This window comes from Delphinapterus leucas, chromosome 5, assembly GCF_059928025.1.
Source record: "Delphinapterus leucas isolate spDelLeu-1000000601 "Yukka" chromosome 5, BTC_Dleu_Yukka2, whole genome shotgun sequence".
Taxonomy (NCBI): Eukaryota; Metazoa; Chordata; class Mammalia; order Artiodactyla; family Monodontidae; genus Delphinapterus; species Delphinapterus leucas.
This window is the reverse complement of record NC_143133.1, coordinates 91,576,153-91,600,186: the sequence shown is the minus strand read 5'-3', so window position 1 is coordinate 91,600,186 and position 24,034 is coordinate 91,576,153. Positions and strand designations below refer to the sequence as shown.

Here is a 24,034-nt window from a genome sequence, read left to right as displayed (position 1 = left end):
CATAAACCCCCCACTCCAAGGAGTGACCTGCAGTAGGCTTCTTAGCAATGCAGTCACAGATCCTACTCCCTGGGCACCTGCAGAAATCCACATGTGAGTGAGAGACACCAGACACCCTCCCCTATGCTTCCGGCCAGTGAAAACCAGTCCAGAAGGAACTGCATCTATAGTACCCTCTCAGATACCTAAAGTGATGATACCTTTTGCAATTTCTAGCTCTTCCAACTTAATTTTTAATTGTAGTTATTAACACCCTTTCCAAGTGAAAAGTGAACCATTTTTTCATGAGGGTTTGGGCTGGTTTGAGGCTTTTATCTTCTCATTCTCTTCTAACAGCTTTTGGGAGAGAAAGGCTTTGCTCATGGAGGTCAAGGGAAGGGAAAATGAGCACTGACACTCCAGTTCATCGTGCACTCCGGTAATTCACGTAGCACAGCTGTCTCCCTGTTACGTCTCCCGGACCACCCAGTGGGGGGCAGGCCAGAGCACCGCACGCCACCGGGGTTTACGGAGGAACTTACACACGCAAATGTGTTATCCTTACAACAGCGCAGCGAGGTAGCTATTATTATCACCTCCCATTTTATACATGGAGAAACTCGGACACAGAGGGGCTTACTAACCTGTGCAGGTCACACAGTGAAGAACTGACAGAGCCGGGATTTTCAGCTGGGCCACCTAGCTCAGGTGGGAGCCCCACCTCCCAAGGCTGGGGAAGTGAGGCCTCCATGCTCCTAAAAATGAATGGTCTCATGGGCCTGAAAACTTTGTGATTTCTTGAGAGAGGGGCAGTAAAGGAGCACTTTTTGTGACCTGACAGGTAGAGTCAAGGAGAAGGTGGTGCTTTGAGGTGAGGATGGAGTGTTAGGAAGAGGGCGGTGGCATCTCAGGAGACAAGCAGCAGCGACAAGACCCATCCCCGCCCCCATCTTCCCCCAATGCCAGCCAGAAAGGGGCCAGGGTCTGGGGGACCTGGGTCCAGGGAAGGCATGGGCGCTCTGGCTGGGGTGAGGCATGAGCTCTGAGGCTGCAGGGCAGCAGGTGGGAAAGATGCGCACAAGAAAAAGCAGGTTGACGCCTGGACATATACACGTGTAGGGACAGAGAGAAAGATTCTACCGCAAGACAAGAGAGACACAGGCAGGTTGAAGGAAAGCACCAGGGACAGGTTCAGCTTTTGTGCCCAGGACGTACTTCCAAGGCTTAAATGCGGCCTGTTCCTGTGCTCACCCAGCTTCTGGTGTGGTTTCACACGTTGTCATATATTCAGGGGAGCTCCCACTTAACAGGCCTCGGCTTTAGAGGCCACTCTCTGCTTTATAAACACATGGTATAAACACAAGTGGCACCCAGAGGGCAAGTGGTGGACACAGGGTGCCCAGAGGGGAGGATGGACTTCACTGTACACCGTGAAGGGATCCTTTATCTACTTTGAGAATATAAAAGCCTTGAGTCCTTCACTGATAACTCCTCCAAGCTCACCCTAAATTCACAGGGAAAAAAAGTCTTCTATGAGCATCCAGGCATGATGACTTTGAAATGGGAAATCCCTTAAATTAACTGTGGCTTTTGCTTTTCCTTAACTGTGTCATCATTCACGCAGGTCCCCTCCTGCACCCTCAGTGTCAGGCTCACAGGAAGTGCTGGGGAGGCTGGAAACTCCTCCAAGGGAGAGGCTGGGCCCTTTGTAAAGCAGTGGTTTCCAAGGAGAGGAAAACCAAGTTTATTTCACCTTGCTATCTGCCAAGACATGTGACTCAAAGCCAACTTTCATGTTCCAAATGATCTTGCCTACACCAAGAGGGCCACCTGAGGTTGACTGAGTGGGTTTCTAAGAGGAGAAACTATTTCCAGGGTTCCCAGAAACTGAGACGATAGAAGGTGTTTATTTTTAGAAGGTCTACTTTTCTCTGTTTCTTATTTTCTTATACAGGGAAAAGAGTAAAGGCCTTGGTTTTATATATATAATATATTTATATATAACATATTTACATTTACAAAATATATTTTATATAAAATATATTTCCCTCCTTTTCATCCTCAAAAAGGAACCCTCAGGCCAGTAGAAAAGGAACCAAATGGGGAGGGGGATATGTGTGAATAAAGCACATTCTCTACAAGTCAGGCCTCAGCGACGTCCACCACGGGTCCTGAAGCCCCTGGGGTCCTTGCAGGACCGGCTGGACCCACCCAGCAACCCTCCTCCTGGCGGCTGCTACCCTGGCCTTGCAGGAGAAACTGTAACTCAAACGCAGAGACACGGGCAGCAGCAGGAAATCCTCACCAGCCCTGGTTCCCGGGAACCAGGAAACCCAGTTGGTCGTGATGGTGGAAGGTTAGTGAAGGGGCCTGCATCACAGGCTCCAAATTCCAGAGCTGAAAAAAACACAGCTGTGCTGAATGGGTCTTAACATGTGGGGAGGTAAATTACCTCTCACAGACTTAAGAAACAGTCACAAACATTCTAACTTCTGCAGGCAGCTCAGGGCTCCAAGAGATGATCTAGGCCAGGGGCTGGCCAATTACAGCCCGAGGGCAAACTCTGGCCCTGCCTGTTTTTGTAAATACATTTTTATTGGAACACAGCCACTCCTGTTCTTTCACCTTAGGGTCTCTGGCTGCTTTCGCACTACAAGGGTGGGGTTGAGTCACTGGGACAGAGACTACGTGGTCCACAGAGCCTAGAGCATTTCCTCTGTGGCACATTCTGGAAAAAGTTCTCCTACTAGATCTGACTGTCCCCTGATCTAGCCCAGCTCCTCGTTTTACAGATGAAGAACCTGAGGCCCAGACAGGTTAAGGAGTTGGGTAGTAGCAGGGTTAAGACTTGAACCCACACTGCTGCCCCTTCACCCTTCAGCATCGCCTGGGTTTGAACGAGGGTGGAGGGCACATGGGTTCCATTTTTACTGTGGTTCCTTTTGTTTCATCTCTATGCATGGGTGAAAAAAAAAAAAAAAACTATGAAAAAATAAAGATAGTCTCTGCCACACAAAAACCATTTTCCTCAAGCTTAATAACCAGAGATTGTGTAGGGGCTATTTTTTGGTCCATGCATTTCAAGGTTCAATCCCCTAAACTTGTGTATACAAAAGGGCATCCTCTACGCCGCCTCAGAAAGCACATTTCACGTGAATGAAGAGGGCCAATTTTACAAGCCCCTAGAGCAGGACTAAATGATGCAAACTTAGCTAGAAGCTAACTTTTTGGTTAGAAGCCCTCTGTCTGGGGTCTCCATTTGTTCTCCCCAAATACATTCCACAGGAACACTTCACTGGGAGACCAGTCCAGACTTCACCAAACTAAAGAGATTCCAAGAAAATAACCTCCCTGCCGCTGCAATGGCAGCTCAGATCCAGCGGAGGGAGTCCACTGGCACCGCGCACAGGCTGCCTCAGGCACCGCGGCCAGCCGCTCCTAGACATCTGAGTGGGAGTCCAGGCCAGCCACAAAAGAGGAGGAAAACAGTCTTCTCCAGGGAACCGTGGCCCCCGATCAGTACAGGCGCCAAGCACAGACACACCTCACATCACCTCAACTCAGATCCCCGTGAAGCAATCCTCTCCTGTACCAGGTGGCGGCAAACCTTCCTCTGACCGTTCACCAAGCCTGGAGTGGCCCCGGCACTCTGCCCCCACCAACTCTTCCCCACCACTGGGCTCTAACAGGGCCTGGCCTTTGCAGGGCCACTAATTCTACATTAACTTCGATATTCTCCCCTTCACGTTTTGCCTCTTCCTCTCCATCCATCAGCGGTGTGGGAAAATACATAGCAAATGTTCCGTAAGTTGTTTCCTTCAGTACTCATTCGTGTTGTTAGAATTGTACTGGTTCACTGGAACCTAGTAAGAGCACGTCAAGAAGTAGGAGACATGGCAAGTTAAACCTATTTGGCAAAAATGAACGGGACAAGCTGTAGTGAGCATCCACACCTTTGTAAATGCCTGGACCAGGTTCTGTGCCTCTGTGAGTTTAACAGTTAAGAACAGAGGTTCAAAACTCACACCCATCACTTCCTACTTGGGCAGGCTGTTTACACTTGCAGTGCCTTCGTTTCCTCATCTGTAAAATGAGGATGCAATAATGACATCAGCTACCTCGGGTACTCTAGATGATACAAATAAAGCGGTTATCGCAATGCCTGGCAATCCGTGCAATTAATCTGCCCCCGCCAGGTCCCTCCACCACCCATATCTCAATCCAACAAGCATTTCTGTGATGCGCCAGCACGCCACTCACACCGCTGCCTAGGGGGCCTGACTGCCAGGTGCCCACATACCTGAAGGGCTTGCTGTCAGGGTCGGTGTCCTTGAACCCCATCTCTTCGAGCTTACAGCGCCGATACAGCTCATAATGGCGGGTGTGAGTCTGTTCTCGCAAATCTTCCATGTTCACACGGATCAGCATCTCCCGAAGTTTCACGAAATCACAGTGGTTTTCATTCTCAACTGCAGGAGATGGGGAAGAAAGCGGGGAGGGCTCTCAGCAGCGATGTCACTAAAATCTGAAGTGATCTTTCTAAGACGTAGTTACCATTGCCCCTGAAATCTCTGAGGCCTCAAGGTCACCCGAAGATCCTTCACTGGATCCTCCTTACACCCCTACAAAGACAGGATTTCTGACAGCAGGGACCATGATTGCTGGTGATGAGGGTGGCTGCTGAGGGCAGGGCACCGTGGGAGGAGCTTTGCCAATACTGTCTTGACTCCTGGTAGCAGTTCTGCCTAGCAGGATTCCCAGATGCAGAGCGCGGCTCTGATGAGCAGGTTGACCTCCCAGACAGAGGCAGCAGAGTCTATATTCAGACCCCGTCACCTCTGGCTCCAAAGCCAGGCCGATTTCTACCCCTGCGTGCTGTCGGGACCCGTACGAGGCAGTTTTTATGTATCATCTCCTTTAACTTTATCAACAACACGATAAAGCAAGTTTTTCTATTGTAGAGAATTTGGGAAGATGGATAAAAACCATAATTTTCCTACGTGTCTCAAAGGTACTGTGCTTTCTCATGTCTCACAGGTTTATTGCCTTTCCTCAGAACAAAGGAAACGGAAGACTGATATATCGTAAGCCAATGAGGGAGCTTTCTGCAGCCACCCTACTTAATCCATAGCATTGGACGTCCCTCCTTCACAACACACAAGGGTTGGAAATAGAATCTGAGACCTTGCCCATCAAAGTGACATAGGAAATGTCTTCAGGTTAGAGATTGTGGTCATGTCCCACAACAATTATAGGTCCCTTGTTCTCAGATATTTACTGAGAAGACAATTTCCAAAAAAAACCCCAAAAAACAAGAAGACAATTTTTCCAGAGATAATGGAGAAACAAGTATCCTCTTGTTCGCAAGATCTCTCTTCCAGCAGGAATTTATACGAAATTCCCCACACAACCCAGCATCCTTGGGGGGCTGCCTCATTGGCACTAGGGCTCTGCAGCCACTTCTCTCCATTGCTTCCCAGCCTCCCTGCTTCTTTCTGGCCTCCACGATTGCCAGGTGTAAAACCCTGCCACCCCCTTCCACCTGCCCACGTCAAGGACCTGCCCAAACCCAGCGGGGACAGCCACCGTGGGGGTGACACACGAGGAAGCCCTTCCCCACGACGCGCACGTACCCTGCACCACACCCCAGGGGTACTGCCTGGCCTTTGCCATCTTGTTGCCAATCTTCACCTCCTCGGTGCTGCCGACCACTGCGAAAGGGAGGTGGACCTGCCAGCAACACAAGGACAGAGAGCAGTTATCCTCCCCGTGCTGCAAAGACACGCTCTCCTCCGCTTCCACGCGCCCCCTCCCCCCGCAGGCCTCTGCTCAGGGCAAGAGAAAAGGGCGAGGGAGGGCAGAAGAGCGAGGGGCTCAACAGTTCAGTGGGGTTGGGCTTCGTGTGTCCGACCCCCCCTACAACCAGATGCCAAGTATCTGACATGAGCTGGACTCAGGGGGAAACTAGGAGTCTTTGCGATTCTATGGTAAGCGTGGGATGTCCACTGCCTGAGACTAGACACTGGTTATTGAGCACTTGAAAGGAGGCTTGTAAAATGAAGAAAATTTAAATTTTATTTACTTTTAATTAAGTTACATTTAAAGGGAAGCAGTGTGAAATATTTTTCCATGAATTATCACTTTATTGTTTTGGTAGGACTGCATTTCACTTTGCTTCAAACTCAGATCTTCTTAAAAAAAAAAAAAAAAGAAGAACCAGTTTTGTTAACGTAGATGCAAACATGAAGGAAAATTATCTTTTTGGTACTTACTTCATATTGAAAAACTTTTAAATATGTTAGCAGTAAGTTAGGTATGCATCCAAATTGGGATGTATATAATTATAAGCTATACATTGGGGGAATTCCCTGGCAGTCCAGTGGTTAGAACTCGACACTTTCACTGCCAGCGACTGGATTAAATCCCTGGCTGGGGAACTAAGATCCCACAAGTCATGTGGTGTGACAAAAAAAGAATACATACACACACACACACACACACACACACACACACAGAGGACTTCAAAGCCCTGCTATGGAAACATCTCATTAATAATTTTTATATTGGTTACATGTTGAAATGATATTTCTGATATACTGGGTTAAATAAGTTTTTAAAATTAATTTTATGTTACTTTTTAAAAATGTGGCTACTGGGACTTCCCTGGTGGCGCAGTGGTTGAGATTCTGCCTGCCAATGCTGGGGACACGGGTTCGAGCCCTGGTCTGAGAAGACCCCACATGCCGCGGAGCGACTGGGCCCGTGAGCCACAACTACTGAGCCTGCGCGTCCGGAGCCTGTGCTCCGCAACGAGAGAGGCCGCGGTAGTGAGAAGCCCACGCACCGCGATGAACAGTGGCCCCCGCTCGCCGCAACTAGAGAAAGCCCTCGCACAGAAACGAAGACCCAACACAGCCAAAAATAAATAAATAAATTTATTTTTAAAAAATGTGGCTACTGGAAAATTTAAATTACTTGTGTGGCTCATATTTCTACTGAACAGCACTGCTTTAGACAGTTGATCATTGCACAAAATTCAAGTCAAATATACTTTAGCTCAACTTACTGGCTCAAGCCTTGCACCCCGACTTACCTTGAGCAGAGCTACTGTTCAAGGCAACTGGCTGTGCCACGTTGGTTTATTTGGTAACTATGGCTACATTCTGGGGAGAAAACAGTAATTCTATCTTTCTCCTATTAGCACGTGAGAATAACATCTGAAATGGCTGCTCTGAGAATTATTATTTAGGGCTCCCTGACCCAGTGCTCTTCCACTACAGATACACGGAGGCAGACAAGAGTGTTTTAAAGCCAGATCCTCTCCCAGAGCTTGGCAAAATCCTCAGCCCAGGCCGCCCAACTGGTATTTGGTCTGGCGCTCCAGATACTTATATTTTCTAGTTCATCTCACACTCTGTAGGAAGGAAAGAAAGCATGTTCTCTTTTTCAGCATCTGGAACTGAAATGTGGTTCCCTGGAGCTGAGGGGTAATAGGACCCTTCCAGCCCACGTTCTGCTGTGCCGACCCAGGGAACTGCCCCCTCCACTCGACCTGAGTGACGAAAGCAACCGCCAACGAAATCTGCTTTCCACATATCATATGGGATTTCATCACCAGGAACTGCCTGCAAGGAAGACCCTAGAAGAAAATTCCTTGATAAAGAGCACAATGAATTTGGGAATATCAGTTCTGTGAATCTGATAAAGAGAGAAAAAGAGCAAAGATTCATGGGTATTTTCTTTCCAAGAAATTTAACACAAATTTAGTTTCATGGCCATGCAAAATTATTTAAAAGGACAGGAAGGGATATACAGAGAAAAATTGGATGGTATTCATTCATGTTACTTCCTGAATCCCACTGACCCCAAATTGCAGTCCTACAGCCGAATAAACACGTGCCGTCCCAGCCTGAGCTTTTAACGATGCTATAACCAAGTACGCTCCTCCGCCTGGGTCCGTGGGACTGTTGTGAACATTAAATGTGGAGCTGGAGCAGTGCCCGATGCATAGTAATAAGTGCTCCATAAATGTCAAAATGTCAGGCACTACTGTTATCACCAAGTTCTCAGTACCCAGAACCAGAGAATTTTAGGGGTGGAACCTGTGTAGGAATTCCCTCCATGGTATCTCTTCTGAGTGAGTTGAAGCAGAATCTGTTGCCCACCAACTACTTGTGATGGAGGCACCAAGAGTTAAACGTGCACTTCACTGGGCCCAAAGCCCGCACTGCTCTTTTGCCCTCTGGTTTTGGTTCTGCCTTTTGAGTAAGTCTAGTCGCTCTCCCCTATGATTACCTTCCTTTCGCATGCCCTCGTGGCCATTTCCCAGGAAGAATCTGCTCTCCAGTTCCTTCCAAGGATTCCAGACCCTTTACTATCCTGGATACAGGAGCACGACAGCCAGGGGGGGTCACATGACTCAGTGTGACCAGACTAGGACAGAGCCGAGCTGGTCTATCTCTGCATTAATGAGATCCCTAAGTTTTATTTATTTTATTAAAAAAAAAATTTTTTTTTAATTTATTTTTGGCTGCTTTGGGCCTTCTATAGTTGCAGTGAGAATGGGCTACTTTTTGTCGCAGTGCGCGGGCTTCTCGTTGCGGTGGCTTCTCTCACTGCGGAGCACGGGCTCTAGGCACGCAGAGGCTCAGTAGTCATGGCACACGGGCTCTAGAGCGCAGGCTCAGCAGTTGTGGTGCAGCGGCCTAGTTGCTCCGCGGCATGTGGGATCTTCCCGGACCAGGGCTCAAACCCGTGTCCCCTGCATTGGCAGGCAAATTCTTAACCACTGGGCTACCAGGGACGCCCCGTAAAATTTTAAATTCAACAATTTCCCAGAGAAGGGGAAAGTTACATTCCCTTCCAAAGTCCTAATCATGTTGGGAGTGATTTATGGGAAAAGTTCCTCCTTAAATGATAACAGCCATATCTAGAAAAGTCCGTATGCTGAATGGAAGAAGGAAGAAGCAGTTTTGTGGAATTAGTCTGGTCTCCTAATTACGATGGCAAACAAGACTGGGACCAGGTGGACTGGGTCAGAATCCCAGTGCTGCTCTTAACTGGAAGACTTTGACCAAGTCATTTAATTCTCCAGATAAGCTTCAGTATGACTTTCTTTATATAAAATGTCCAGAACAGGCACACCTACAGAGACAAGGAGGTAGATGAGTGGTTGCCAGTGTTTGATGGTTAGAGGGCTGACATCTAAAAGGTATATGGTTCCCTCCTGGGGTGATGAAAATGTTCTAAAATTGACTGCGGCAATGGTTGCACAATGCTGTGAATATGCTAAAAACCACTGAATTGTACACTTTAAATGGGTGCCATACAGTGCATCAATTATATCTCAACAAGGCTGTTCATTAAAGAGCGCCTTTAGGGCTTCCCTGGTGGCGCAGTGGTTGGGAGTCCGCCTGCCGATGCAGGGGACACGGGTTCGTGCCCCAGTCCGGGAGGATCCCACATGCCGCGGAGCGGCTGGGCCCGTGAGCCATGGCCGCTGAGCCTGCGCGTCCAGAGCCTGTGCTCTGCAACGGGAGAGGCCACAACAGTGAGAGGTCCGTGTACCGGGAAAAAAAAAAAAAAAAAAGAGCGCCTTTAGTGCCTTTAATAATGACTTGATTAGACACTTGTCATGATCAGATCTGAGGAAAGTAAAACATACCTCAACGGACCACAAATTAAAAAATCTAGACTGACTTCCACTGCCACCAGCACACTTCTGAATCAATTTCGAGCACGTATTCAGGGAAGGCCAAGCTATTTAACAGCTACTAATTACATTCCATTGAAGCTAACCTGCAGTTTTAAGAATTCCAAAAACCCTCAGTGGGCATCAACTATGTGTGAAGAATGCTGCTTCTTCTACAGAAGTCGGGCATTCCCAACTGAAGAAAGATGGGTACAGTTACGTGACACAGAGGTGAGCCATGGCTACGAGACACACAGGAGCAGTGGGAAAGACTTGGGTATCGACTAGCAGGATGGAGTGTCATCAGGAGAGATTATATCACAGGCACACTTAGATTGCTGAAGCTTTCATCATTTATCTCCTGACCATTCCTCCCTGTGATGTGGAAACTGCACCCTCCACTGCCAGTTTACCTCATGATTCAGGAAAGGGTGGGGAATGCAGAAAGGAGAAAAAGGCAGGAACCAATCACAGAAGCAAAAGAGAGGCAGGTGGATATGTTTCTGCTGACACTGGCAGAAGCAAGCGGAGAGCTAGTTCCTCTAAGCTGCTTTGTGTGAAATGGTGCTGGGCTGGCATTCCCTTCCCACAAGGTTTGCTGTGGAAATCAGAACTGTTAGAGCAGGAAGGAGATTTGAGATCTTGTCTAACTCTCCCATTTGACAGATGGACAAACTGAGAAGTAGATGGATTAAATGACTTGAAACAGTGGCAGAGCTGGACCCCACTGAGTACGTTAGATGCTAGTCCAACGTTCTAGCCACTGCACAATGCTGCTACTAAGAAAAGCTTTCAGGAAAATCACTGGTTGGTCCTTTCTTACTTGAGGACTTACACTCATCGTTGCATTAATTTCTGCCACCGTTTCTTCGTCTGTGGGGAACTGATATATCTGGACTCCATTGCTGACTAGTTCACTCATGATCTTACTCTTGAATTTGTGCAATTCGTTCTTGGCAATGGTGTCAGCTTTTGCAATTATTGGAATGATGTTCACCTATAAACCAAACACATCCATTTTTATACGATTCCAACGTAAGAAAAATAGACAAATGAATAAAATATAGAAAACAAAGAAGCAGAAATTGTAAGACTTCCCTTAGAAATAGAGATGATATTAAATATTGGACTTTTTACCTAGATGCAAAATTAAGAAGATATGGAATAATCTTTTAGTTCCATCTCTGAACATTTTTACTCGCTCCCATCTGACACTGAAAGAAAGCATCCTCGTAATTTCCTCTTCTATGCCACCTCATTCTTCTTTATGGTGTAAAAGGAAGTGTTGCTCTATGACAAAGAGCGGTAACAAAGAAGCCTATTCTTTGAGTAACCACTCCTTTTTGACTCCTCCCAGCTACTTTAGGAGTTTGATTTTTGCATGTTTCTAACAGTCTAATACCAAGATTTTCATTAGTTAGAATACTGGAATATTCAGCTCTATGCAGGATAGCATCCTTTCTTTCTTCTGATGACTTGAGAACTGCTGGAAGCAGAGAACCTAAGTATTAACCAAAACAAAATTGATTTCACCTACTTTTAAATTTTTCAAAATCACACCAACTAATTCTCTTGAAAATCAGCTTCTATCACATTACTTCTCTGTGCCAGAATGAGACCTAGTGCCAAAAGACAAGGCTCACTTTCAGAGCATCAGATACAAAGACCAGGTGAGAACTCTGACGTTTGACAACACTGGCAGAAAGCCCAGAACGAGGGCCAAGGACCCTCAAGCGCAAGCCCCAAAGCCCAAGGTGGGACACTCTGCTCCCAACTTACCCCAGCACTGTCCACAGGACACATTCTTTAAAATCGATTTTTTACAATTAACTTTCTTCCACTCCCTGATTGGTACAGAGGTTTCAACAAGTTGCTACTGACATCTGATACCGGGGACCATGCTCTCCACCCAGCTCAGGTGAAAAGGGAACAGGCTCGGTGAGAAAGCGATCAGTCCCAGCCAGAGAAGAGGGAGTCTTTAGGGGGGTTTTCCGGGTCACATCTGCATTCCTTTGCTTCTCCTTTTATCCCAAGAGCCAAGTCAAATATCCCTGATAAACCAGACTGAGATGACCCGTTGATGGAAAAATCTGTTCTGCCCTATTCCTCAACCCAATCCTAACCTTGTCATGGATGGGCTTCCTGCAGCAAGTTGCCTCAGCGAGACAGACATCATTGAGGGTGGGAGAATGCCTGGACCAGGACGTGGGGAACAAACCCCTCCCTATGGTTTGTATTGGCTAACTTTTGTGCACTTAGTATTGGCTTAATATCAACATGGACAAAATGGCAGAGGTTCACATTTTCTTGGCCAGTTTGATTAGAGTAGATAGAAGAACCAAGCAAATTTAGATTTAAGATCTCTTCTTCCTCAGTGGCAGGTGCTTGGAAATCCTGTCTGAAATTGTCATATGTTTGCCTTAACTCTTCACTTTACTTGTATCAACGAACCTTTGACAATACCGTTTTCAGATACTCCCTAGCACTTCAGCTCTACAACAATAATAGTTCTTTGAAAGCAGTTTAACCAGCTTTGTAGCGATTGTTCTGTTTTGTTTTGATTAGCTGTTTGTTTTGCCTTGTTTTCTTTCCCTTTTTAAATTGAAGCATAATCCTGTTGTTGGATATCACCCTGGCGTGGTCTACAAGCTCAGCCTCAGTGAGGAAGCCACCTCCCTCTGTCTGCTTCCCAGCCCTGCTCTCAAGGACGTGACAGTGAAGGAAGCAGACCTCCCTGCCCAGTGAGCCACCATTGATGGTTCACTGAAGCTGAATCAAATGAGATGAGGAAGGGTTTCCATTTATTCTCCCAAGAGTGCTCTAGCTGCAGGACTCCTTTCTGGCTGGTAGAATATGTTTCTGTAAAGCAGTGCGTCTTCGCAAGCTGGGGGCCCCGGGTGCCTGGCTCGGTGTCAGCCCGCAGGCCCTTTTTGGGCTGGTACAGGCAGAGAGGCCTTGGGGACAGGCTGATCTTCTCAGCATTCTCTCACTATTATGTCCCTCCGGAGCAAAAGCATCTTTTAAACAGTGTTGTTTGGACAGAAAATAACACCCAACAAAGCCCTCTAAAGGTAAGACTTTGTATTGAACTCAAAAAGAGGTTAGAATCTAAGAGGAAACACTATAGCTCAATTTTGTGGGTGTCCTTGTTGCCACCTGCTGCTTCTTTATTTCAGAATGTATTGTCTTCCATTTATTTCAAAATGGAAAATCAAATTAATCATAAAGTAGATCATCAAATGTTGTCAAACTCATCAGTCCCTTCCTCCAAATGTTGTGAAGGAGGAAGGTTATAAATGTGCAAAGATTAGGGGTCAGGCTTGATCTGAGACTCTAATTCTTTTGAACAAATGGTGCAGCTCAGTTTTAAAATCTAAGAAGTTGGACCATCCTTATCACATAGATAAAAAAAAATAAACTTTTTTTTCCATGTTAAACTTCAAATTAAAGCCAAGCCTGTAAAAACCTTTCAAAGAGAGATTTAAAAGAAAGTTTTTAAGAAAATAAACAAAGCATGAAATTATAGTTCAATCTCACTAAATTTAACCCTTCCTACGGCCCTTTAGGTGTCTCCACTGTCTAATTCCCCAACCCTCAACAGAGCACACACTAGTGCTAATTTAAGAACTAAAAATACTTTGTAATAAGCTACATGGTTCTGTTTGTTTTGTTTTGTCCTAATATCCAGAGAGGTTTTGAACCATTTTTTTCAAAACCCTATGGTTCCGTCAACCAGAAGAAACAAATACAGGGTTAGGAAGTAGGGAGGGATAAACAGGTGGTGCACAGAAGCCTTTTAGGGCAGTGAAATTACTCTGTATGATACTCTAGTGATGAATACATGTCATTATAAATGTGTCTAAGCCCACAGAATGTACAACACCAAGAGTGCACTCTCATGTAAACTATGGACTTGGGGTGACAGTGATGTGTCTCTGTAGGTTCTCCAGTTGTAACAAATGCACCATCTGATGGGAATGTTGGCAATGGGGTGGGCGTGGGGCTATGCGTGTCACGGGGCAGCGAGTATGTGGAAAATCTCTGCACCTTCCTCTTAATTTTGCTGTGAACCTAAAACTGCTCTAAAACATAGTCTTTAAAACAAAACACCAAATTACACTGAAAGCAGAGGTAAATCGGGGCCCCCGGATAGAAGTGATCTTACAGGAGAGTGGACGGTACCCAGAACAGCAGTGAGTACCTTACTGTCCAGCTTCTTCATGGTGACCAGGTCCAGGGACTTCAGCGAATGTCCAGTGGGGGCAATGAAGTAGAGGCATGCGTGGATCCTGGTGTCATGGTAGTTGAAGAGAGAACGTTTGATCTTCAGTTCCTCTTGCAAGTAGGCCTCAAACTGGGCATCGATATATTCCACGATCGGCTTATAGCTAGGATGCAGAAGAAGGTTTTTTTTTTGGTTTTTTTTTTTTCCTTTTTTGCGGTACACGGGCCTCTCACTGTTGCGGCCTCTCCCGTTGTGGAGCACAGGCTCCGGATGCGCAGGCTCAGCGGCCACGGCTCACGGGCCCAGCCGCTGCACGGCATGTGGGATCCTCCCGGGCCGGGGCATGAACCCATGTCCCCTGCATCGGCAGGCGGACTCTCAACCACTGCGCCACCAGGGAAGCCCCCAGAAGAAGGTTTTTTTAAAACACATTTTCAAATCAGCATGTTGCTAGTCTCAAACCTCTTTGTACAATCCTCCAGGAAGTCTTCAGTAGTTCCTTCTTCCCTAAGAGCTAAGGCCCAAGTTCCTTACCTTGGCAGCCCAGGCCTTTAGCCATCTGGCCCCTGAACATCACCCCAGGCCCTCTCTCCAACCCCTTCCGGGGCTCACCCTTTCTGTCCCACATGTCAAGCTCTCGCCTGCCTCTGTGCCTTTCCTCATGCTAGCCATCCCATCCCCCCACACCTCAACCTGGAATGGTCTTCTTCCTATTATTCCCCTGGCTAACATTCAGCCTTTAAAACAGCAACTGGAAATACGTGAGACACACTGTCACTTCCCCCATGGCACCCACGAAGGTATTGCTAGAGACTGTGGCATTCTTTCCTGCTGGGCAAAACTGAGCCTCAAAATCTGTCTCAATAAAGTGATTTTGACAGCCTCTCCCAGCTGATTGGCATCGGTGCACAAGATGAAACTGCTCTGCAGTTTCAGGATGCAGCACCTCCTCCTGCTGGCAGCCCCCTCCCTGCTCCTGCGCCCCCAACCCCCGGGGACGAGGGCTTCTCCGTACTCTCATAAAGCCCTGCGCGTGCCATAACCTCATCTATAAACTGAACTGCCTGGTCTATTATGATCAAGATTCTCCCCAACTCTCAAATTTTATGATCTGAAGGTAAACTCTGTAACCCTCTCTTCTCACCAAATCATAATTCAAATCCAGTTTGAATAATTACACATGACTCTATTAGCTGACCAAAAACACAATCACTAATAGCATATTGGGAAGACATATTCAATAAACCATATGTTCTCCAAGGATTAAACAGTACATTAGGTCACTGTGGAAAAGCCATGAACTCTTCCAGGTCTCCAAGGGGACTGCTCAGAAGTAAGGGTCAGCAGCAATGACATGGGCTGATCAGGAATAAAATGGGTTAATTCTTCCCCAAACTTACTACCTTGCTGAGGAACGGTTTAGGCATTAACAAAAATAAAAACCTCTCAACAGTCAACTCTCGGATCCATAAATTAAACTGAAATCCCTGAAAGAGAACTATAAATCTTTTATAATGAGGATGACAGCAGATGCCCTGAAAGGAAAAAACAAACAAAACAAAACAAACAAACAAAAATGGATGACCCAAACTGAAAACAGAAAAAAGTTTTCTTATATTTTCCCTTGATTTATCATAATCCACTGTTTGAACGTGAGCAGACGAAACCTCTAGAGGTTTCAAGAAAAAGCAGAATGGGCCTAAATAAAATTCTAAACACGACAGTAGAAATCCCAATGAATTCCAGTAGAAAGGATAAGCAAGTAATAAGATTCTCCTCCACTTTCCAATTTTAAAATACAGGCAGGAATTATATAACAATAGCAATAGCCATTATTATGATAAAAGCATGGACTCAAGCCAGACCACCGAAGACCAAACTCCAAATCCATAACTTACTAGCTGTGTGGCTTTGGGCAAGCTACTAAACCTCTCTGTGTTTCAATTTCCTCATAGGTGATATCAAGGACAAAGATATTACCTATATCAGACAGCTAATGTGACAAATTAAGTGAGCTAACATATGTAAAGAATTAGCCCATAAAACTGTGAGATATAACTATTTCATAGTAATAATAATAAACAACAAATAAGAGAAAAGCAAGCCTGACTTTTCAAAAAGACAGGGAAAAAAAAAAAAGGAACTTTACACTGACCCACTTTCCATGGTAACTGTTCTGCTACTGACTCATGCCCTGTAGGGCAGTGGACCAGGCCACTCCAGCGAGGCCCACCCATGCCCTGTCAGTCCAGAGCCTGATCTTTCGGTCTCCTGACACCGAGGCATGTGACTGGGGGAATCAAGGTCCCCCTACGCCCTCTTAACCCCAAAGAGAGGAAAGCAGCTTACAGCAGGTGCTCCTTCCTGCCTCCCCAGTTCCTGATTTGCAGCTTCTGAGCACCTCCCCACAAGAGTGGCCCAAGTATGCTGCTTCTTTCTATTCATTTCCTTTCTGCATTTGTTTTCTTTTTTAACATCTTTATTGGAATATAATTGCTTTACAATGGTGTGTTAGTTTCTGCTTTATAACAAAGTGAGTCAGCTATACATATACATATATCCCCTTATCTCCTCCCTCTTGCGGCTCCCTCCTTCCCACCCTCCCACCCATCTAGGTGGTCACAAAGCACCGAGCTGATCTCCCTGTGCTCTGCCACTGCTTCCCACTAGCTATCTATTTTACGTTTGGTAGTGTGTATATGTCCATGCCACTCTCTCACTTAGTCCCAGCTTACCCTTCCCCCTCCCCGTGTCCTCCAGTCCATTCTCTACGTCTGCGTCTTTATTCCTGTCCTGCCCCTAGGGTCTTCAGAACCCTTTTTTTTTTTTTTTTTTAGATTCCATATATATGTGTTAGCATACAGTATTTGTTTTTCTCTTTCTGACGTACTTCACTCTGTATGACAGACTCTAGGTCCATCCACCTCACCACAAACAACTCAATTTTGTTTCTTTTTATGACTGTGTAATATTCCATTGTATATATGTGCCACATCTTCTCTATCCATTCATCTGTCGATGGACACTTAGGTTGCTTCCACGTCCTGGTTATTGTAAACAGTGCTGCAATGAACATTGTGGCACATGACTCTCTTTGAATTATGGTTTTCTCAGGGTATATGCCCAGTAGTGGGATTGCTGGGTCATATGGTAATTTTATTTTTAGTTTTTTAAGAAACCTCCATACTGTTCTCCATAGTGTCTGTAACAGTTTACATTCCCACCAACAGTTTGCATTTGGTTTTGATTCTAATCCTCCAAGATTATGGGGTGCATAGCACCTCTCCTTTTCCAGTGAGGCATGCTTTCTGCCCTGGATTTGGTATATCCAAAGACATCTTTTGTTCTCCTCTATACCTCGGGCTTCCTTCTGCCATCACCTATTAAGGAGTTTGGGCCAATCTTTTCAATCTCCCTCTTCTCCCTGTATGTGGTTTCCTTGGAAAATCACATTTACTCCTGTGTTTCACTTAACCAGATCTTTCACCCAAGTTTCAGACCAATCCATCCAACTGCTTACCAGATATTTCCACTTGCTCTTCTAAATATGTCCAAAATCAAACTCTTCATCTTGTCCCCAGACCCACACTCCCCCGTATTCCTCCGGTCAGCAAATTGCACCCGCATCCAGACCACTGGCCGTGTCAGAACCCCGGGGTTCAACCCAGAGACCTCCTCTCCTACCTCCTACACACAACCAAGCACAAAATCCCATCCATTTTACCCTCTGTATCATGATAAACAAATAAATGTATTCCAGGAGAACAATTTACCATAACCACTACACCTTGTGTTCCAGATTTAATTATGTTGATGAAACAGTTTCTTCCTGATGCATAATGAGTCAGCCTAGTGGCTTTGTACTCCCCTTCACATCCTTTGAACAAACTCTCTTGCCCTTTCTCCTACTCCTGTCCATAAGTTATCTACACTCAAAGTCATAAGGATAAGGAAACTTCATCCCTATTTTGCCTTTCGCTAGTTTCCATTCTTACAGCAAGGATACCTATTTGTATTCTGTTCTGCCAATTCAAACTTCTGTGGATTTTAGCAATATCAAGCAGAGGAAAGGGCAGGGTGGGGGAAGGAGGGGGGATAGGGCAGATCAAATCAAGTCCTTACATTTTCACATAATTTCTTTTTAAGGCATGGGATATTCCTTTTTATCTACTACTTATTTTTCCCCCCATAAATCTGCAGCCATTAAAAAAACACAAAAAAAATTGACAGAGGTTGACCCTAAAACTGATGGGGAAAAAATATTTTATGCAATGTTTTCTATCCACCCAAGCTACCCACCTGCAAAACAGCCAATGCCATTGTTCGGGGACTGACTCTCCATTTCACATGTGACCAGGTACCTACCACCTTTCTATCTATTAGCCAAAGTTAATTTTCCTTATCCTTCAACTACATCTACCAGAAAGTGTAATTAAGACAGAATTTGAAGACCAAACAGTCCATTCCATTACCATTTTATAACTCTGATAAAGATTTGGTGGGCTTGAGGATTCTCTCAGTGGATTTCAATTATCCATGCTTTTTTAGGACTGGTTACCATTATAGTTTGTAATATGCCGTTGACATTCTATCTCCCACCTCCCAAATGTGAGGCCAACAAATTCTTTTATTTCCAGCGCTACGGCAAAATTTGGTTTCCCTTCTTCTCCAGACCTCTTTCCTTCTTTACTGAAGCGTACAGACAGCAAAACAAGGAGGCCCTTAGACCACGAAGAGTTAATCGTGCTGTTAAACAAAACAGGAAACCTCACCAGATCTCTCTTCCTGCCTCCTTCTAGCTAGCCTGGTCCCAGGCAGTTAATGATGCAGGAATGCTGACATGTCCGAAGCCTACATAAACAAACTGGGACATTCTTGAAGTCTTGCATCGATGGCAGAAAAGCTTGCCTAATCCTCAAAGTAGTAAAAATAATCATGGGTTTAGAGAAACAGCACATCCCCTTCCATATGTTTACATATCGATACAGAAATGCATATCCCACTTGCAATTTTTTGAAGGAAGCAGACCCTATCCAAATGACTTCTTTTTAACAGACATTTGGGTTTATAGTCAACAGTGTCAACAATCATTCTGGGGCACAGAGTTCTAAATGCCACTTAAAGAGGTTATGAAACAGCTGTCAAGAAATTTCAGAAGAAAAAAAAATACTTGGTATGTAGGTTAGGTTAATATCACACTTCCTCTCTTCTAAGTCTCCTTGGAAACTATTATTTGACCCAAATGAGTCAGATAATTTCTTAAAGAGGCCTCCAGCTGCGAACGTGTGGATCAGCGTTGCACTGGCCACCTGCTGTTCAGGGCTGGTGAGTGAAAACCCCCCAGACTGAGGGAAAGTCCCCATTTAGGGGAGAAGTAAAAATGCAATGGCAGTGCTGAGGCGATGACTCAGAGCTACAACAGCTCAAGGAAACTTAGCAGCAAAATGCAGGAAGACGGTTCTCATTCCTGCAGGAATACACCCTGAGAAGGTGCAGCTGACGTCTTCCCATCAGGGAGTGCACAAGCATGGCACTCCCCAACCCCAGGGAGAGACCTGCGCAGGTCAGAGATGGAGACCCGCCTTGCTCGGACGGGGGCTCCGTGACCACACAAGGACCAGCGTGCACTTTTGCCTGTCATCAGGGTTTTCTCTTCATCTGTTTCAGTGGGCATTGCAGACAGCCTTCAGGCAAGAACCTCTCCATCATTCCCCGGCATTGAGGTCATAAATTAAGAGCAACTGCTCAGCTGTGCTTAGCTTTCCTCCACTCCAAGACAATGTACAGATAGTCCATTTTGACAGATGCAAAATGAAATCTTTCTTACTATGTCTAACAACTGCTCCTGTATTACAGGCCAATGCTTACTGAAGAGCATTTAAATTGCCCTATACATAAAATAGAGCTCCGTGCTCAGCTAGAGCATGAGTTAAATATTTCTCTGCTGTTACTATGTGCTCATACTTCTATCACAGAGAGTTAAAATATACCTAGACAATACATAGCCCTAGATAAAATGGTTCAAATTCCTCTTTACAAAACACACACATACAACATACACAGTTTGGAGGAAAATGAAGCAAACAAACAAAAAAACAAAAAAAACTGGTACTAATGAAGTTTCTGAGCCCTAAGCAAACATAATGTAACTTAATGATCTGGTGTCTTATTCCCATTAAGCTGCCACTGCACAAAAATGTCTCTGGAAGCCTCCTTCTGGAATTATCTTTGGGCCTGGGACAGTTTAATTTTAACTTTCTCAAACGTTTTTTGAGAATGAACTTAAGTATTTAAAACAATCAAAACGGACTTCCCTGGTGGCACAGTGGTTAAGAATCCGCCTGCCACAGATATACAATGGAATATTACCCAGCCATAAAAAGAAACGAAATTTGTAGTGAGGTGGATGGACCTAGAGTCTCTCATACAGAGTGAAGTAAGTCAGAAAGAGAAAAACAAATACCATATGCTAACACATATATATGGAATCTAAAAAAAAAAAAAAAAAAAATGGTTCTGAAGAACCTAGGAGCAGGACAGGAATAAAGAGGCAGACGCAGAGAATGGACTTGAGGACAAGGAGAGGGGGAAGGGTAAGCTGGGCCGAAGTGAGAGAGTGGCATGGACATGAGTACACTGCCAAGTGTAGGGTAGATAGGTAGTGGGAAGCAGCCACATAGCACAGGGAGATCAGCTCGGTGCTCTGTGACCACCTTGAGGGGTGGGATGGGGAGGGCAGGGGGGAGACGTGGGAGGGAGGAGATATGGGGATATATGTATATGCACAGCTGATTCACTTTGTTATAAAGCAGAAACTAACACACCATTGTAAAGCAATTATACTCCAATAAAGATGTTGAAAAAAAAAAGAATCCGCCTGCCAATGCAGGGGACATGGGTTCGAGCCCTGGTCCGGGAAGATCCCACATGCCACGGAGCAACTAAGCCCATGCGCCGTAACTACTGAGCCTGCACTCTAGAGCTCATGAGCCAGAACTACTGAGCCCATGTGCCACAACTACTGAAGCCTGCGCACCTACAGCCCATGCTCCGCAACAAGAGAAGCCACCGCAATGAGAAGCCCGCGCACCGCAACGAAGAGTAGCCCCCGCTCACCGCAACTAGAGAAAGCCCACGTGCAGCAACAAAGACCCAAAGCAGCCAAAAATAAATTTAAAAATACAAAATAAAAATTAAAAAAAATAAAAGTTAAAAAAAAGTAAAATAAAACAATCATAAGGCATTTAAAGTCAAGATTAGTGAATAAGATGGATGATCTTGAGATTAACACCAAGAAGGTTTAAGGCTTAACAGCTTCCCTCAAATAAGGGCACACAGCAACTCAGAGAAAAGAGCCAAACTTGCTTGGCTTTATAAAATGACTATGTGTGTTTTATAAAAGTAAAACCTCTGGATGCGGACAGCCTTCTCTACTAACTGATGGGTGCTAAACTACTAAAGCAAAATAGCCTGAGATAAGATGTAAATGAAAGAACTTGAGTCAATAAAATGACTGTTTGCTTCACCTCAAAAAGAAAAAAAAAAGCAAAACCTCACTATATTATTTTATAACTAGATCGTCAAGTCTATGTAAACCAGTTTTAGTGAATGAATACGTGAGACTGACATAGCTAACAGCTTCTGTCGACATACAAACTACAGGACCAAAATTCTGAAAAGACATTTTATTTCTTAAGCAGCTTAAACATGTCCTTCTTCTACACTGACAAAGAAGTTTGTTATATATATTATCAAATTAGCTTAACAAACCCTTGCTGGATAGAGAGCGATCTGAATTCCTCACTAGGCTCCACTGAAACCACACTCAATATTCAGACTCAATGTGGCCATTCTGCACCCAGCGGGCCACCCAAGTACGAGCAGCCCACAGGAAGACCCAGACAATGCACAAAGGACACACAGTGCTCAGGCCACGGCACTAGCATCAATATTAAGATCCTGCTCTGGCTGGAAGTCAACGACAATTCTTCCAACCGATCTTTCACAAACATGCTTTCTTCACTTTGGGGTTTTAGGAGCTGATAGCACTGTATCAGCTGTGTATTATTACCACACCCCTCCTCCAGGCTTAGCCTTTCCCAGTGCCCTTCCTTAGACCCCACCTAAGAAGAGACTGTAAACAGATCCCACTGGAAGAGGCCCGAGAGTATCCAGGTCATTCCCTTAGAGTGAGATAAATTGCCAAGGTCCCATAGCTGCTCATCGGCAGAATCCAGATCACAACCCGGGTCTACTAAATCCTGGGCTTTGGCTTCTTGGGAAAATCACATTGACTCCAAGTTTTCATTCAGATCTGTAGGAATTTGGGGATTCAGTCAAATATCCCCATCTGCCTCAGAGACTAGGAGAGCATGGCAGATGCTCATTCCAAACTCCTTTTACTTTTTAATGCCCCCCCACCCTTTTTTTTTTGGCAGAGTTAAAACAGCAACAACAACAAAAACCAGAAACCACACTTCCCAGACTCTCTTGCAGCTAGTGTTCTGGATCTGGTCTACTTTCTACCAAGCAGATGCAGCCATACAAGACCTGGAAGCAGGAAGGGAGCCACACAAGGCAGAGGCCCACACAGGGAAAGGGGTTCTTCTTGCAAGCGATGGTAAAGGCATTTGGCTCTCTGAGACAGACTGGGTAAAGGTTCTAGAGACCTCTCCCCAGTGTCAGAGGTACCAAACTATATAAGGTAGTTTGCGGCAGGGGTTCCACTAACTGTACGTGTTTCTCTAGACTGCTGTTCCAGGTGGGAAAGCGCCCAAGCCTGGTTCCATGACTCTCCTGGAAAAATGCCATAAGGTAGCTTATGCCTTCTAACAAATCCCTTTTCTCCTTACCCTAGCTGGAATCAATTACACTAGCTGATTCTGACCTCAAGAACATTCTAAGAAAATTTCTCAGAGGACAAGAATGTCTTATCTTTTAGGTGATAGGAGACCAAGACCCATAACTAGCGAACATTTAGTCTTTACATTTACCCGGGATGGATCCTGTTACCTTCTCACTCATTTACATCCCCACAAAATCCCAAGATGTACCTGTCATCCTTATTTATCTGGTCTCCAAATCCCACAGTGTCAACGATGGTTAACTTCAGCCGTACATTGCTTTCCTGAAGCTCATAACTTCTGGCTTTTAACCGGACACCTGGTTCATTGTGAGTAGCTGGGTCACTTTCAAATTTGGTGTTGAATAAAGTGTCCATTAACGTGGATTTCCCAATGCCCGTCTCGCCTGCATGACCACAAGGGAGAAATCAAAGAATGTGTCAATGCCTCTGAGGCACCAGTTCACACCATCAGGAGTTTTTCATCATCATGACAGTAAAATTTCTTGAAAAGTCAGTATCACCAAAAATCCCACCACAAAAAGATAGTTCTTTCCATGTGTGATCTACGGAATACTTCCCAAGAAACACTTTAATGAATTTCCAAAACCATTCAGTAGAAAAGATCTTGAACTTACAGATCAAGATGCTTTTCTTTACCTCTGCATAGAGAATTAGAACCTATAAGCTTGCCTGTGGTCAGTTTGTGGTCATTTCAAAGACATAAACCATAGTTCCTCCTTCCCTAAATGTTGGCATGTAACACTATATTGCTTTAAAAAAATTTCTATATGCTGAGTTTCTGTTACGAAGAAAATTCAAAAGACTGATTCATTTGTATTGGATTACTTGATATCATCTACTGTTGTGGAAAAGAATTACATTTTTCAAAACAACACACTTGACAAACAATAGCAATCATAACAAACCCAGCTACAGCCGCTGAGTGCTTACCTTGTACCAGGCCCTGTGGTAAGAGCTTCCAATGCACTATCTCATTTAAACCCTAGTACTAACCCCCATGGAATAAGTACTGCTCTTTCCTCCCTTTTACAGATGGGGCCTTAAGGCTTAGATAAGGTCTAAGTAACTTGTCTAAAGTCACACTGTTAAGTGGCAGAGCCAGGCTTCTAACCCAAGTTTGTGTGGTTCTAACACCTACGCTCAACCAACACAGCATCCTGACTTCACTGTTACAGAGAAAACTGACTGCCTAATTTTTTTTAGGTATGGTTATGAATCTGTGAGAATCCTCCATTATCTCCATTTTCTTTCCCTATTCAGCAGATGGCAAGCA

The 24,034-nt window shown here is 45.1% G+C and overlaps 1 protein-coding gene across 8 annotated transcripts in view; it reads right to left on the bottom strand.

Moving 5' to 3' along the window:
* Positions 1-24,034, bottom strand: part of SEPTIN11 (septin 11) — a 126,907-nt gene that overhangs the window by 21,196 nt on the left and 81,677 nt on the right. For all 8 annotated transcript variants that reach the window (XR_002648201.3, XR_016393335.1, XM_089912083.1 and 5 more), the window contains 5 exons: positions 22,949-23,144; positions 13,872-14,058; positions 10,506-10,667; positions 5,613-5,709; positions 4,280-4,448 (listed from right to left, as the gene is read on the bottom strand). Coding sequence is in view for 6 of the 8 variants with exons in the window: in XM_089912083.1 (XP_089768209.1) it covers positions 4,280-4,448; positions 5,613-5,709; positions 10,506-10,667; positions 13,872-14,058; positions 22,949-23,144 (811 nt within the window). In the remaining 2 variants the exon portion in view is untranslated. The remainder of the gene's footprint in view (positions 1-4,279; positions 4,449-5,612; positions 5,710-10,505; positions 10,668-13,871; positions 14,059-22,948; positions 23,145-24,034) is intronic.